General features: G+C 41.3%; 1 protein-coding gene across 1 annotated transcript; it reads left to right on the top strand.

The window, feature by feature from the left end:
- Positions 1-3,100: 3,100 nt before the first annotated feature.
- On the top strand, positions 3,101-5,064 carry LOC143975645 (gamma-crystallin-3-like). The gene is made up of 3 exons (XM_077478136.1): positions 3,101-3,213; positions 4,377-4,619; positions 4,741-5,064. Exons 1-3 carry the CDS (start codon positions 3,136-3,138, stop codon positions 5,011-5,013), a joined length of 594 nt encoding a protein of 197 aa, XP_077334262.1. The 5' UTR covers positions 3,101-3,135; the 3' UTR covers positions 5,014-5,064.
- Positions 5,065-12,912: the final 7,848 nt, after the last annotated feature.

The raw sequence follows: 12,912 nt of genomic DNA on the forward strand, positions 1-12,912 counted from the left end.
CTTGCCTTTTCTCGTGTTTTCTTACGTATTCTCATGTGCCGCACGCACGTTTCATGTCTTGTGCTTTTCTTGTTGTTCCCCTTCGTTTGCTGCTTTTCTGTTAGCTGGTGCTTACATCCAGGATCTATCACGTTATCAGGTCCTTATGGGCTGAGGTTTCGTTATTAATTGATTGTCGTCCCATAATCTTCTCGCCTGTAGTCCATGTGTCATACATTACATTCACCTTTACACCTCTACTACTACCCACCACGGTCTGTGGGTACCTTAGCCCTGAGTGTTCATTTATTTTAATTTCCTGTCTTAGCGCTGCAGGTTGTTTGGGCTCACTTCTGCATTCACTAGGGTGGTGTTGTCATTAGGTTCACATTCATGCGCTGTTGGTCCTGTCTTTTCGACACCCGTGTCCTTATATTTAGCTGATACCAGAGGGATGGTTATGTTATGAGTAGGTGGTCTATCATGTTCGCTGGTTGTTTCACACAGCTGGGCTGTCCATGTTCTTCCATCGCGGGTTACCCATTAAGCTTATGGGTTTAACAGATGGAGGTGATCGTTCTATTTGGCTTGTTCGGTGGCAAGTCTCCTCATCTGTTCTTTCTCCACTCACATTTCATTTTAACTCACATTTCTCATGCAGTTTGTTCTAATGCAGGTAAGTTTCATGCAAATTATGTTTCTCATGGAATATTTCAGTTCTCAAGCAATGTTACGGTTTCTAATGCATGTCCTCATGCTATGTTACGTTTCTCATGCTTTTTACGTTTCTCATGCAATGTTACGTTTCTCATGCCAGGTTACGTTTCTCTCGTCTTCCAGGTTTTTCCTCGTGTCCCCAGGTTCCCTCTCGTGTCCCCAGGTTCCTTATCGTGTCCCTAAGTTTCTCTCATTTTTCCTAGGTTTTTCTCGTTGTTTCATCAATTCACGTTCTCATGCAAACTGTGTTTCTTATGCAGATGGTGCTTTCTTGCAGCCTCAGTTCTTTTGCTGCTCTCGTTTGTATCAGCTCACGCTACTCATGTTTCCTGTTCAATCATGTTTTCTTCACGCAGGTTACATTTTTGTCACAGGTTAGGTTTGTCTCATGTCACTGCTTGGCATGTTTTCCAGGTTTTCCGGTCTAGGTTTCCAGTCCTGATGGTTGACATCCAGTTCCTATTTGCTTTTCTGTTTCTTTTTTTTAGCCTCTTCCAGCTCGTATCAGCCCACAGCACTTTCAGATCGGATCGAGTTGAGTCTCACCATTTCAGGTTGGTTAACCCATCAGGTTGTTTCATTTTCGGCACTTCCGATTGAAGCCTTCCTCAGAGGATCCAGCAGAGTAGTCCCCCTACGGTGCTCAGCTGACTTCCCATTGTGGGTCTTATTTTGTGACATATCTGTCATACTCTCAGGTATCCTTGTGCGTTGGTTACCGGCCTATGTTCTTTGTTGCTCTTTGTTCCTTGCCATACTAGGGTGGCACAGTGGTGTAGTGGTTAGCACTCTCACCTAGCAGTAAAAAGGGTCGTTGGTTCACATCCCAACCACGACACTACCTGCCTGGAGTTTGCATGTTCTCCCTGTGCCTGCGTGGGTTTCCTCCGGGTACTCCGGTTTCCTCCCACACTCCAAAGACATGCAGGTAGGTTAATTGGCTTCTGTCCAAAATTGGCCCTAGTGTATGAATGGGGACCTTAGATTGTGGGCTCCTTGAGGGTAGGGACCAATGTGAGTGTGTAATGTACAGGGATAGGGATAGACACTCACTCAGGTTGAACTGGATGGACTGGTGTCTTTATTCAACCTTACTAACTATGAAACTATGAAACTATACTATCCACAGATTGACTCAGAGTACAAATGTAAGGTTGACCGCAGGTCAGCCTGTGTTTGTAGGAGGAGTCAGACTGCATAAAGCCTGCCCTCCTGTGCCTCCTCCTCTCGTGGACGCCATCTGTCGTGTCCCACCCACCCATTCCCTTTTTCGTTTCATTCATTATATTTCATACTTGGGTATGCCCCCTTTTAGGCATACTGACCACGTGACCCCGGCACACTTTAGGTCTATGTTTTTTGTTTCTCTTTGTTCCTTGCCATACTATCCACAGATTGACTCTGAGTACAAAGACAAGTGTGTCTTGCCTGAGTGAAGCATGGTGGTGGGAGTGTCATGGTCTGGGGCTGCATGAGTGCTGTCAGCACTGGGAAGCTACAGTTCATTGAGGGAACCATGAATGCCAACATGTACTGTGACATACTGAAGCAGAGCATGATCCCCTCCCTTTGGCGGGGGGCAGGGCAGTATTCAAACTTGATAACGACAAAAAAACACACCTCAAAGATGACCACTGCATTGCTAAAGAAGCTGAGGGTAAAGGTGAAGGACTGGCCAAGCATGTCTCCAGACCTAAACCCTACTGAGCATCTGTGGGGCATCTTCAAACGGAAGGTGGAGGAGCGCAAGGTTTCTAACATCCACCAGCTCCGTGATGTCGTCATGGAGGAGTGGAAGAGGACTCCAGTGCCAACCTGTGAAGCTCTGGTGAACTCCATGCCCAAGAGGGCCAAGGCAGTGCTGGAAAATAATGGTGGTCACACAAAATATTGACACTTTGGGCCCAATTTGTACATTTTCACTTAGGGGTGTACTCACTTTTGTTGCCAGCGGTTTAGAAATTAATGGCTGTGTGTTAAGTTATTTTGAGGGGACAGCAAATTTACACTGTTATACAAGCTGTACACTCACTACTTTACATTGTAGACAAGTGTCATTTCTTCAGTGTTGTCACATGAAAAGATAGAAGAAAATATTTACAAAAATGTAAGGGGTGTACTCACTTTTGAGATACTGTGTATGTATATATATATATATATATATATATATATATATATATATATATATATATATATAGTGATATTACACATTCACACACGTACACATGCAAAACACATAAAAGAGGTCCATCCTCATGACAGATTAGTACACATTTTTTATTTTTGCTCAGGTAAACAAGTTTAACACTAAGGCAAGCAAAAAACACTATAATTGTAAAGAAACACCTAAAAGAAAAGAATTGACACAGTAAAGGGAAAAATATATTCATTGTGCATGCTGTGAATGGTGTCAGCAGATGAGGGGATGGGCAGTTGGTTATGTATATAAGCCTGTGCTCTTACTGCCAGTCACTAGTACAGCATTGGAGTACTAGTACATCCAACAACATGGGAAAGGTAAGAACCTATTAACATTGTTATAGGAAATATAATAATGCATATTAAGATATGAGTCTGGGTGGGTGCCCATCAATGACCAGTCATTGGGTATCATTAAACCCAAAAGACTGAAGACATCTTGTGACAAAAAAAAAAAAAAAGAACTACTGCATGGGGACAACTCCAAACTGAAGGTGAGTATTGCAGCCAGATCCTAATTCTTTCTTTTTTTTTTACCACTACCTAGGGGACATTAAAAAAAAGTTGAGCTTTAAAGCAGAACTTCCAGCATTTCTGGAATTTAAATTTTAGTGACAACGTTAATTTAAGTTTGATTAAAAAAAAACATTTTGTGTTGTCTTAGCCCCTTGTACACACGGTCGGAGATTTTGACAACCAAATCCGTCGGATTTTGTCCGTCGGATTTTGTCCGTCGGATCTTGTCCGAAACTGTTGCATACACACGGTCGGACTAAGTTGTCGAAAAATCCGATCATTCAGAACGTGATGACGTTATTTCGTTACGATGGGACTACGTTCAGGCTAGTAGCCAATAGCTTTGATGTAGGAATTTGATCTGAGCATGCGTGGCACTTGGTCCGATCAAAATTCTCTACACATGATCGGAGTATGTCCGATCGGCCCAGTTGGTCAGGAAATATTTCCAACATGTTGGAAAATTGGGTCCGACGGATGTTCAGACGGAATCAGTCCGATGCATACCACACACAGTCGGATTATCCAACAACACGGTCCGATAGGACACATTCCGACGGATTCTCCGACCATGTGTACAAGGGCTTAGGCATACAGTAGATGATGCATTTTTTTTTTTCATTCAATCAGCAGGTTGAGCTAACAAAAATGTTTCAATTTCCCCATAAACACACTTGGTGTTGAGTTCCCACGCCATCAGAATACATTCATCAGTGCTGAAGTTGATAGAGAAATTGACTTCTGTGCAACCAGCCTGCTCATAGGTGGATCAAAATTCAGCTGGTCCCTGCTAAACCAGTAGAATTTTGATCCATCTATGGTCAGCTTTACTAAGTAAGAGTTGCAGTAGGTGTGGGGACACAAAAAACTAGGCCAAAACGCTAATTATTCTAAAAACTAGAAATGGTAAAACATTCTGTAAGTTGCACACAGTTTTCAGAGTGAATTTGCCATTTTCTTTGCAGATCATCTTCTACGAGAACAGAAACTTCCAGGGTCGCTCCTACGAGTGTAGCTCTGAAAGCTCTGACCTATCTTTATACTTCAGAGGCTGCAACTCCATCCGTGTGGAAAGTGGGAACTGGATCCTGTATGAGCTCCCCAACTACAGAGGACACCAGTACTTCCTCCATAGAGGAGAGTATCGTGACTTTCAGCAATGGATGGGCTACAATGACTCCATTAGATCTGTGCGTCTGAGCCCCCAGGTATCACAAAACCCATGTACTCTTTATTAAGTATAATTACATAATAAAAATATATATGACCACTTGCTATTTGTTTGTAATACTTCTTTTTGCTTTATTATGGTGTAACTTATTTTAATAGCACCAAGGTTCCTTCAGAATCAGGATCTATGAGAAAGAAGACTTCAGAGGTCAGATGATGGAGTTCACTGAGGATTGTCCTCATGTCTATGAGAGATTCCACTACCAAGACATCCACTCTGTCCATGTCCAAGACGGCTACTGGATGTTTTTTGAGGAACCCAACTACAAGGGACGTCAGTATTACCTGAGACCTGGAGAATACAGAAGATACACTGACTGGGGAGCCACAAGTCCAAGAATTGGGTCCTTCAGACGTCTCCAACATTTCTAATAAAGTGACAGCTTCATAACTTATTTTCTTTACAATAAATTTGAAAAAGAATCTTTAGTTTGGTGTTTTTTTTTATAGTTACTTATATAATTTTATATAGTTAGTTATGCTTGAAGTAGATATTGATCCAATTTCTATAATCCCGTATACTCATTAACATGTTAAAGTAATTTTAAAGCTTTTTAAATCTTTAAATCTAAAGCTTTCAATAGTTGTTCCTTGCAGACTGGTCCAACTCCTTTCTTGTTTCTAAATTGTACTCATGCATTGTCAACCTGTCAGAATTAGCAAGGTGGGGAATACAAACATCCTTGCTAACACATACATTATATTGTCAAAATATTACGACACCTGCCTTTACACACACATGAACTTTAATGACACCCCAGTCTTAGTCCGTAGGGTTCAATATTGAGTTGGCCCACCCTTTGCAGCTATAACGGCCTCAACTCTTCTGGGAAGGCTGTCAACAAGGTTTAGGAGTGTGTCTATGGGAATGTTTGACCATTCTTCCAGAAGTGCATTTGTGAGGTCAGGCACTGATGTTGAATGAGAAGGCCTGGCCCACAGTCTCCACTCTAATTCATCCCAAAGGTGTTCTATCGGGTTGAGGTCAGTACTCTGTTTGGGCCAGTCAAGTTCCTCCACCCCAAACTCTCTCATCCATGTCTTTATGGACCTTGCTTTGTGCACTGGTGCACAGTCATGGTGAAAGAGGAAGCGGCCATTCCCAAACTGTTCCCACAAAGTTAGGAGCATAAAATTGTCCAAAATGTCTTGGTATGCTGATGCCTTAAGTGTTCCCTTCACTGGAACTAAGGGGCCAAGCCCAACCCCTGAAAAACAACTCCACACCATAATTCCCCCCGCCACCAAGTTATTTGGGCCAGTGCATAAAGCCAGGTCCATAAAGACATGGATGAGCGAGTTTGGGGTGGAGGAACTTGAATCCTAACCTCAACCTGATATGACACCTTTGATAGAATTAGAGCAGAGACTCCAAGCCAGGCCTTCTCACCCAACATCCGTGCCTGACCTCACAAATAAGCTTCTGGAAGAATGGCCAACCATTCCCATAGACACACTCCTAAACCTCGTGGACAGCCCTCCCAGAAGAGTTGAAGCTGTTACAGCTGCAAAGGGTGGGCCATATCAATATTGAACCCTACGTACTAAGACTGGGATGCCATTAAAGTTCATGTGCATGTAAAGGCAGGCATCCCAATACTTTTGACAATATAGTGTATTTCTCAGGCATGGTCCACCATTGTCACTGTCATGAAGCCAGTCCAGAGCAATGATGCTCAGCAAATGCCGACGCAAGTAAACAGGAAGTAACTGAAAGAGAGGTTAAAGTTACATGGATGCATAATTACATAGTTAGGTTGAAAAAAGTCCCTCTAGTTCATCCAATAGAAAAATAAATCAGTAAATAAATAAATAGAAACCCTCCATATAAACAATCCCATACCCACATTTCATCCTTAGTAAAGCAAAAAAGGAATCCTCCAAGGACGCCATGTGTCTACTTGGGAAACATAGACAGATCTAGCTCCCAGTCCCACAGTCCCACTTGCCATCCTGGCTTGAGACTTGAAAGGACTCAGGCACAAGTTGGTAGTTATTTTGAACTTTTACAAAAACTTCTTAGAAGTTAGAACAGTTAATGGCAGATATAAGTGCACATAGTAAAATAAGCAACAACTTCAGTGCACATACGATTATAGTCCTTTAGCACTTCTTTAGCGATTAGCAAGGGGTTACTCCACTACTCATACTGCTCCCAGGAGCAGTACCAACTCTTCAGGTATTCCCCATCCAGGGAATACTTAATGCAGGAGAGTCACATCACTTTCTAGACAGTAAACCTCATAAATCCAATGGAGGCCAAACAGTCTGAGGCTGAACCTATTTCTTCCAGTAAACCCGCAATTCTTCCCAATAATCAGCTTACTCACATTACCATGTATATAACTAGCAGGGATTGCTATCTAGTGGGCAGATATGAGACCGTGCTGCACCTTCCTACAAATTAGGTGGGAGATGGTGGGCCTCTGCAGAGAGACCACTGCTTCCACACACAGGGAGAAAGTACATGTAAGAGGAGCTTGAGATGATGAGGGTGGCCTTGTTGCACAGTTCTGATCCTAGCAGCCCTGGAAACTGCAACAGGCTCTGCATGGTGATGGAAGAGCACAATGGAAAAGCACAAGCTCCAGTAGCCAGACACTAAAGACTGGAATTTGGGAGTGTTCGTATCAGATGAGAATGGGCACAGTGGTACACCATATATACATGAAGTCCACTTGAGTGGAGTCAAGTTACAAGCCAGTTCCAGTATCAGCTGAGCAAGAAGGCTCCAAATTGAAAGCAGGGTCAGGAGCAAGAATAGGCAGAGGTTAGAAATGAGCAAGCATTGAGGTACCAGGTAGATAAGCAGAATTTTGGTCAAAAGTCCAGGCTGAAGTCCTTAACGGAGATGAACAGCAATCACAAGTAAACAAGGATGATCAGGTCAAGGGGAAGCCGGATCAATAACAGGGTCAGCATAAGTTTCAGAAACAAGATTCACAGGAGAGAAGGCTGATGCCGCGTACACACGAGCGGAATGCAACCTGTAGAATTTTTTTAAACGTTGCCCATGGAGATTATTAAGGGTAAAAGTTTGTCGCCATTCCACGAGCGGGAGCAAATTTGAAGCGTGACATGTTGGGTATCAATTTACTTGTCATAACATCATCTTTCACAATATACAAAAATTGGGCTAACTTTATTGTTGTCTTATTTTTTAATTCAAAACAAGTGTGCTTGCAAGCCCCTGTACACGGTCGGAGATTTCCACAACCAAATCCGTCGGATTCTGCCCGTCGGATTTTGTCTGTCAGATCTTGTCCGAAACTGTTGCATACACACGGTCGGACAAAGTTGGCGAAAAATCCGATCTTTCAGAACGTGATGACGTAATTTCGTTACAATGGGACTACATTCAGACTAGTAGCCAATAGCTTTGATGTAGGAATTTGATCTGAGCATGCGTGGCACTTGGTCCGATCAAAATGCTCTACACATGATCGGATAAGGTCCGACCGGCCCAGTTGATCGGGAAATATTTCCAACATGTTGAAAAATTGGGTCCGACGGAGAATCGGACGGAATCAGTCCGATGCATACCACACACAGTCGGATTATCCGACGACACGATCCGATAGGACACATTCCGACGGATTCTCCGACCGTGTGTACAAGGCTTAAGACCGCTGCACAAATAAAATGTGACAGAAAGTATTGTTGGTCAAGCAGTCACAGTGCCAAAATCATTTTTCATACCCTAGTCATGGCCCAGAAAATGGACAACACTGGTACACCTTCGGAAATATCCCATGCCAGGCAAGGTCTTGTACTGATGCACAAGAGATAGAAGCAGCAGTCACCAGGATCCTTCACCGGGGACGTGTGATGAGGCACTGGCTAGTATCACAGGTTACATATTCATAATGTGAAAGTTACTTTCACATTATACATAAAATGGGCCTAACTTTAGTGTTTTTATATTTATGAAATGCGTTTGAAAAATTGCTGCGCAAATACCGTGTGACCACCATTTTATTCCCTAGGGTGTCTGCTAAAAATATATATATAAATATGATGATTTGAGGGTTCTGGGTAATTTTCTAGCAAAAAAAAAAAAAAGTTTTTTTACATATAGAATTGTAGCGTCAGAATTGGCCTGGGTGGCAAGTGGCTGATTATCATTAGTAAGTAATATACAAATTATTTTTATATATTGTTTTTTAGGGTAATTTACTATATTTTCAAAAACTGTACTCAAGCAGGTGGCTTAACGAACAAATGACTGGAATTTGAAGTTATAACTTCAAACCAGTAATTTCACAGTGAATAGATAAATAATAAATTATTATGTTATAACTAGGGATGGGCAGAATACATCCCGGTTCGTTTCGCACTAGAACTTGTGAACAGACCAAAAATTTGTGCAAAGATGCGAACGCTGTTTAAGTCTATGGGACACAATGTAAAGGCTTACATGCATGTTATTGTCATAAAAAGTGTTTGGGGACCCGGGTCCTGCCCCAGGGGGACAGGTATCAATGCAAAAAAAAGTTTTTAAAACAGCCATTTTTTCTGGAGCAGTGATTTTATGAATGCTTAAAGTAAGACAATTAAAATGAAATATTCCTTTAAATGCATGGGGGGTCCCCTTAGTCTGCCTGTAAAGTAACACATTTTCCCCATGTTTAGAAAAGTACTGCAGTAAAATTACATTTTTTAAAGGAAAAAATGTCATTAAAAATTTCTCAGGGCTGCAATGAATTGCCAGATCCCGGCAATATACATAGAAAATCATTTAAAAAAACAGCATGGGTTCCCCCTCCCCCAGTCCATACCAGGCCCTTCGTGTCTGCTATGGATATTAAGGTGAACTCGATGCCAATTTTTTTTAAAAAAATGCCTTGAGGGTCACCCCCAAAATCTATACCAGACCCAAAGGGTCTCAATTGGTTCCTGGTGGTTCCTGGTGGTTGATGCTCGAGTACCTTTGGCTCCTTCCCTAACTAGAGGTGGAATATTATCTTCCGTTTGGATAAAGGCCCTGGCTGGGTATTTAGCCGCAGGCTCTCTTAAGCTTGCCTTCTGGTAAGTGCACAATCTATGTGGTGGCGGTGTCACTTTTTAGCACTCGCTTATGTGCCTTTTTGTTATTTATACCCAATTATTGATTTGGACATATTCATATTCATTTTTATTTTATTTTATTTTATTTATATGTTTTCTTGAATACACTTTGGATAATGGGGAAATACAACAACTAATCTCACCATTCCACTACACTGAGTTGTATGCAAAGACTCAACAATTCTTTAGGAACCCTGAGACTTAAAATATATGTTGTATGTAACATCTAATTTATGAGATATTATGACCATTGTAAATATGACTTTTCTATTTTTACTTTTCAAGTTTTAACTTCTTTCTTCTCCCTCTAGTATTTTCTTTCTTGTAAGGCAGTCATAGTTTTTTGTCACTGGGAATGTTATCTGGTAATGTCTCCATTATGTGATACATACCCCTAAATCACTAACACTCCAGTAGACCAGGCTAATATGCATGTGATATTTTACCATGTAATCTTCTCTGTACTTAGGGTGGCAGAGTGAAGTGGGTAGTCATGTTTAAGGAACCCCTCAAAGGCAGTAAGGGACTTTGGTGGAAACGCCATGTTCCGTTTTTTCCTCCTGCCTCTTTGGCGGTCTCTGGGATGGGACAAATGGGACAGTTTCATTCCCTACAACTGGGAAACTCCTTGGTATTACTTGGACACTTCAACGTTTATCAAGGAGCGGGGGCAGCACACATTTAAGCCCGACTTGTGGAAGCCAAAGACTATCTACATCTACAAAGACTGGCATTTCCACCAAACTCATTGAAGAAGCTTATGAATTTTACTTGACAGAACATAAAATAACCACTAGGGATATTGAGCAACCCAGTACTCAACCTGTTAGATTTGTGACACAGTATCATTCTCAATATAAGGCTATATGGAACGTATTTTGGATAAACATTGGTCTACTTTACATCAAGATCCACAGTTTGGTAGCACCCAGCAAACTCAAATCCAGACAAATCCTATAATTGCACCTCCATGTCGTATTCCCCTAGTTAGCATGTATCAAGAAACTTTGCTTGACATGCAAACATGTAAAGCATGGTCAAAAAGAATTCACAAACAAAGGCAAAATGTACCAGATTAATAATTTTTTTCAACTGTTCCACAGAGTTTGTAATTTATTGCTTGGCCTGCCCGTGTGAGTTGTACTATGTGGGCAGGACCATACGCACTTTGAGGAAGAGGTTCGGGGAGCACCGCTGTCTCATAGAGGCAGGAGATGACACGCATTGTGTCCCTCTACACTTCCTCAAAAAACATGCTCATTCCTCGTCAGGACTCCGGGTCTGGAATATTGAGTCCATTTCCGGTACGTTCCCACTGGCAGAGCATTTTAAATGTCTCTGTCAGAGGGAAACATATTGGATTTATATTTTAGACTCTCTTGCCCCAGGGGGCCTGAATGAGGAGATAGAGGTGAGCAGTCTAATATGATTGTCATATCTTATTCTTATTTTTTAGGGTTTCATTATTGTTTTATTCAGATACACAAGCACTTTACAACAGTAAAAAATATTCATCCAGATTTTCCCTTCTCTCTTTACCCCCCCCCCCCCCCCCCGTTTCATTCACACTAGTCTATGTATGATAGTACCTCAGTGTACCCATCCCCTTCTCTTATTTTAATTCATCCCAGCCTATCATCAGCGAAAATTCCCAATAGTATTAGAATCCGTATGTAAATTTCTTTCCACAGACCAGCATTGGCAACCTAAATTTTCTGTCTTTTAGGTCCCCATTTGATCATTTTGCCCACAGTATAAACAAGCATATGTCAAAATTGTTTTTTATAAAAAAAAAAAAAACAGTTCTAATAAGGGCATGCACCTATTAATTTGTTTGCATGAGTTTTATTATCAATTGAATTTTATGTCAATATATATATATCATTTTTTTAAGATTTTTTTTTAAGAATTATATATGTTTATGACCAATTTCATGAATTCTTATGAATTATTATTAAGAATTTTTATTAAGAATATGCCACTCCGTAAATATATTGAATCCTGTTTATGCATTTAAGCTATGAGTGACCGCGGCGTCAACCAATGAGCCGCGGGTTCTTTTGACCAATGGGAATAGCTCTCCGCCCACATAAGCTTGTCCCTATCACAACCTACTTTAGGCCCGAAGAAGGAGCGTAGCTCCGTAAACGCGTCACCTGCACGTTCGCAATCCCTAGTTGTCGGCTTGCGGCTTGCGTTGCACTTGCAGGAAGTGCCTGCACACTTCGTATTCAGTCTGCTACACGGAAACCGCTGCCATCCAGTGTATGGAATCTACTAATCTTACGGACACCCGTCATTACATGCCTACAAGCTGATAATTTTTGTACCCTTGTGAGTACCATGTTTTTAGCTTCTTATTAAAGTATCCAGACTTATTGCACTTAGAGAGGAGCTTTTGTTTTACCTACAGTACTCTCAGAAGATTCCTTCTTATGCTTCCACGGAGCTGCCTTCTAAAGCTGCTAGATTTCTATATGTTACATGGACTTTATCTAAGCCATCGTTATTGTATCTTCATTTTTTAGCTGCCATTTGGTGATATTTTCTTTATTGTGAGCATTTAGGTTGGAGCTCAGCAATTTGTGGTTAATAGCAATCACTACCCCTTTCAAATTTTTTGTTCCCCTATCCATCTTCCCTACCCCCCATCACACCCGTTGATTGTTGAATTGTTTTACATTTGAAACGATGCATGCCTTGTCCAGTAATGTGTATCTTAGAAATTGTGTTTCTAGTAAATGCTTTTCGGGTAAGCGGCGTCATGAATGATGTGGTGCTTTGGGGTAATTTTACTCCGCACAACACGTCAAGGCATCATACAGCAGGGTGAATGTATTTATTATATGTTTGGAACCAGAACTCATTTATGCACTTAGTCACAGTACATGGGGGAAGATACCCCGATTAAGTATTTGTTTTTTGTATATTTTATTATATGCAATAAAGTATACCTTTTCAATAGAAAAAATTTAATCGTTTTAGAAACACTTCACATGTTACTATTTACTTGGTTGCCACACTTTGTTATATGTCTTTGTCAGAAATTTGGATTTCTGTCCTCAAACAAAAAAATTTGACATACACTATAATGTCGAAAGTATTGGGACGCCTGCCTTTAAACGCACATGAACTTTAATGGCATCCCAGTCTCAGTCCGTAGTGTTCAATATTGAGTTGGTCCACCCTTTACAGCTATAATGC

Source organism: Lithobates pipiens, unplaced genomic scaffold, assembly GCF_037356315.1.
Source record: "Lithobates pipiens isolate NorthernLeopardFrog02 unplaced genomic scaffold, aLitPip1_a1.2 Scaffold_13, whole genome shotgun sequence".
NCBI classification, from domain to species: domain Eukaryota; kingdom Metazoa; phylum Chordata; class Amphibia; order Anura; family Ranidae; genus Lithobates; species Lithobates pipiens.